The sequence below is a fragment of the Camelina sativa genome, chromosome 12 (assembly GCF_030686135.1).
Source record: "Camelina sativa cultivar CO46 ecotype springtype chromosome 12, ASM3068613v1".
Taxonomy (NCBI): Eukaryota; Viridiplantae; Streptophyta; class Magnoliopsida; order Brassicales; family Brassicaceae; genus Camelina; species Camelina sativa.
The window spans coordinates 30642227-30647102 of NC_141891.1; the positions used below are offsets into that span (position 1 = coordinate 30642227).

At 33.2% G+C, this 4876-nt stretch overlaps 1 protein-coding gene across 1 annotated transcript; it reads left to right on the top strand.

Annotated features, from left to right (window-relative positions):
* Positions 1–2856: 2856 nt before the first annotated feature.
* On the top strand, positions 2857–4660 carry LOC104732643 (aspartic proteinase PCS1-like). The gene has a single exon (XM_087479931.1). The coding sequence runs from the start codon at positions 3028–3030 to the stop codon at positions 4345–4347; it is 1320 nt and encodes a 439-aa protein (XP_087336057.1). The 5' UTR covers positions 2857–3027; the 3' UTR covers positions 4348–4660.
* The last annotated feature ends 216 nt before the right edge of the window (positions 4661–4876 follow it).

A 4876-nucleotide genomic window follows, 5' to 3' on the forward strand; every position in this document is an offset into this window, starting at 1 on the left:
GAGTGGAACTGCATCAAATTACCTATGTGAACGTTTTTCCTACCAATTAGCTCATTTGAGTTGATTTTGTACTTTGCTGTCAAAAAAAAAAATATTATTATCTTTTTATTACATTACTAACATCACAGTTTCCTTTTCATGATGTTACATGTTTTTTTTTTGTTTATCGTTCCAATTTTATCAGATATCCTCGCAAGGACGCATTTTTTATATATATCTGATCTTTGACGGCTATTTTCCAAAATTAAATAGTAATCAAAAACTAGGGATAATATTCCTTAACCCTCATAAGATATTGTTCAACATGCATAATTATTAAGTCTTGTTTCTTCTCTATCAACTGATTTTCATAAGTTTAAGTTGGTGACTATTTCGTGAAAACAAAAATATATATCGAAGCTATATATATATATTTACCTTGGAAAAAAAGAAAAATAAATGGGGGGTCCAAAATAAGTTGATTACTTTATGTTACGTTGTCAACGTCACTTAGCAAATGAATCTCTTTTCAGTACACCAATTTTAATAAGTCTTCCGGCGGAAAATGATGTTCTCAAAACATCGGCGTGCGTATACATTATATAATAATGTATATATATTCTAAATAATACAAATAATCATATAGAGAAGCTCTTTGAACTAAGAACTAAGAATGCAAGAAGATAATGTACCATTGTACGTATGGGCAAGTTTTTATTACTTAATATAGTGTCCTGTTCATACAAATTTTCTAGCTGCAATAATATAGGAGATTCGATGAATACTTTGACGACTGAAGAGTTTTTTTTTTTTTAATTTAGAAAGTTTATTATAAGATGGATGATTCTTGGGCCCACCCCAAAATTTTTTCTTATAAGACCGATATGTAACTTGGATTTTTTGGACCACTAACTTTACAAATAAAGCAAAATACCGCATTTTTTTGTATCATACGTAATTACCAATTTCAATAATGAATGTAAGTTTTTGTACTTATTTATTTAGTTTAAAGTCAGTGCAAAATAATTTAAAGCACTTTATTTTTTAGTTTTATCATCACTTTTGAAAATAAAACATTATTAAGAGTTGATTCGTGAGCCAAAGAAAAGAAAGAAATAATTTTAGTTTAAAATCACTGATATAAGATATAAAGAATACCAATCTTTCATAATAGAAAAACAAGTTTGAGCCAAATGATTGCATCAACAAACGCTTACATCAACGCGTCATATATTCTCATCACTCATCTATCTCTACATGATTGAATAATCTAACTGGAATTCTGTAATCTTACTCTCGAGTTAAAAAAACAGTAGGGTTATTTAGTCTTTTTCGTTGCATTAGAAGCAAGTGCAACGAATCCTGGAGATGTAATTAACAACGTAACATACATCAGCGAATTTAAAAAGTCCGGTTAAAATTGTTGAACTACTTAAGATGAATAATATAACAAAAATGGGATAATAGATCATTTTTAGATATTGATAAAACAAAGATTATTTTTAGATAAAAACACTTTTAAAAAACAACTAAAAATGAATAATGATTGCAGTTTTAATGGTTATAAGCACTTTGAATATTAAAAAAAAAATGAACTTTTAAATTAATTTATACTTTTAAAAAAGAATACAATGGTGCTCCACTGCACCTAACCAAACATATCTCTTCATTTTATTATAAATGGTGCCTTTTATTTTCGGAATATGAAATAATTATATCATTTTTTCTTTACTTTCTTTCTTAATTGGTTTTGTATTCTACAAAGTAAAGAATTTGGAACGGAAAGAGTTTTATTCTATTAATCGAATTCATGGTCTAAGGTGCTACTGCTACCTAGTAGGACGTTCCATAAAAAATGTTCTTGAAGCCATTACTACTTACTTACTAGACAGTTGTCGAATCTACTTCATATTGACTCTTGAACAGTATGAACAAAACACAGTTGCCAAATATATCATAGTTTACTATATTATATACTAAAAATATATTTTTTTCACCAAACCGAGTCTAAAAAAACGAAGACCAATTTGTGATTTGTCTGAAATCGAAGAGAAAACGCGTTCCGGAAAATTTTACTTTATTTCAACCTCAGTATATCTGTCGTCTTCCCTTTAACACCTTTGACTACGTGTCAACTGCTTCATGGGCCATTTTTTCCTATATTTTAAACTAAAAAATAATAATAATCAAAGCGTTGTGAACAACGAATGTTCGTTCATCAACGTCGATTATATGTTGTATCGAACCGAACGTGAAAAAGAAGCAACACATAAAACCACTCAACATAACTTATAAGTACATAAGTTTTAGATAATTAATTATTGGATATGATTGCTAACTATGGATTGTTCTTTTGTTTACCAATCAAACACGAGTTTCAAACGAATGGCTAATCGATTATTATTTTTTAGTATTCATACCATTTATCACTTATCGAAAACTATTATTCAACTTCTTATTTCAAATGTTAATTTTCCTTGGACTTGATTGTTTATAGATTCTAATTGCTAACATAGTTTTTGTTATATGATTCTCTAAAACAATTTCAACCGCACAATTTGTTCTAAATATACCATATATGAATTCAATCGAGCGGATACAACAAACATTTTAGGACTTACTAGTGTACTAGGAAGATTTTTGTTTAATATCATAAAAATGCATTAGATTATCCCATAATTTCATAATAGGTCGTTGAGTTCAAATTTAATACACTTAGGTCGTTAAGCTAGCAAAAACTCTTAATTGACATCTAAACGAAAATTAACAAAAAAAAAATGTAGTTATACTTCCTAGCCTTATCCATGCATTACCAACCGACACAAAGACTATCTCAAAACCATATATTATACATACAAAAACAGCCAAATAATAAAATCGCACGAAGGCTAACCACTTTTATTTAGTTGCACCATCCCTCTCAATTTCTCTCATCTTTTACAACTTTCTTTAATAATCGTACGCGTGTGTATATATATAAATACACTCTCCCATAATCTATCTCTCTCCTCACTCACTCTCACTCTCACACAAAAAAAGAAAGAAAAAATGTCTCACATTTCAAAACCTCTCATCTTTACCATAACTCTCTTCATCTTCTTCCTCTGCAACTCAGTTTCGCTCACATGTTCATCATCACTCTCCCTTCATTTCCCTCTCACATCTCTCCGTCTCACCCCAACCACAACAAACTCCTCTTCCTTCAAAACTTCTCTCATCTCTCGCCGGAACCCATCTCCGTCGTCGTCATCTCCACCGTACACTTTCCGATCAAACGTCAAATACTCGATGGCTCTAGTCCTCTCTCTCCCCATAGGAACACCATCTCAGTCTCAAGAACTGGTTCTTGACACGGGAAGCCAACTCTCATGGATCCAGTGCCATCCCAAGAAGATCAAGAAACCACCAACGACGTCGTTCGATCCTTCTTTATCTTCATCGTTCTCCGACTTGCCTTGCTCTCATCCTCTTTGTAAACCAAGAATCCCCGATTTTACCCTTCCCACTTCTTGCGACTCGAACCGTCTCTGTCACTATTCTTACTTCTACGCTGATGGAACCTTTGCTGAGGGTAACCTCGTCAAAGAAAAATTCACTTTCTCAAATTCTCAAATTACCCCTCCTTTAATCCTTGGTTGCGCTAAAGAGTCTGCAGACGAAAAGGGTATTTTGGGAATGAATCTTGGTCGTCTCTCTTTTATCTCGCAAGCCAAGATATCTAAATTCTCTTATTGTATCCCAACCCGGTCGGATCGTCCCGGTTTAGCCTCAACCGGTTCTTTTTACCTCGGAAATAACCCGAATTCTCGTGGTTTCAAATACGTCTCTCTTTTGACTTTTCCTCAAAGTCAACGCATGCCGAATCTAGACCCTCTAGCTTACACAGTACCTTTGCTTGGGATCAGAATCGGACAAAAAAGACTCAACATACCAACTTCTGCTTTTAGACCCGACGCTGGCGGGTCGGGTCAAACCATGGTGGATTCGGGTTCAGAATTCACTCACTTAGTCGACGTGGCGTATGATAAGGTCAAAGAAGAGATAGTGAGGCTTGTGGGATCAAGGTTAAAGAAAGGTTACGTGTACGGTTCAACAGCTGACATGTGTTTCAATGGGAACATCGGACGGTTGATAGGAGATCTCGCGTTTGAGTTTGGGAGAGGTGTTGAGATTCTCGTTGAGAAACAGAGGCTTTTAGTTGACGTTGGACGTGGTGTACATTGTGTCGGGATCGGACGGTCAAGTATGCTTGGTGCAGCTAGTAATATAATCGGGAACGTTCATCAGCAGAATCTATGGGTTGAGTTTGATGTTACCAATAGGAGAGTTGGTTTCAGTAAAGCCGAGTGTAGCAGATCATCGCCGTGAGAAGATTTGTGTGATTATAATAATCGTTGGATGATGTTTGATCGGACGGTGTATATTATTTTATATCAGTGTTTTGAAAACTGGGGTTTGTGGGTCTGTCTTTAGGACTAGAAGGACATCTGTCTGAAGCAAAACCTCTCATCGTCAAAAAAAAAAGAAAAAAAAAAACCTCTCATCTTTATTAAGCTCATGGAATATGTATCAATATGTATGTATGTACTATAATAATTAAAAGAGTTGATATGTGTTAATTACTACCACTTGTATATTTTATGGTCAATAATAACTCAATATAACTTGTTATTACCCAAAATTTCCAGCTTTTATGTTAATCCAATATTACATTGTTTAACTATTTTTTTAAAGAAATCAATCCCAAAACAAAGTGCAAATAATATAATTCTATTTTTTTCAAGTAAAGATTCTAATTTAAAATTAAAAACGAAACAACATTAATATGGATGGAAACAACCAGCGTCTTGTATAAGACCTTATTCACCTGATCTAAATTGCAACGCGCATCTGACCT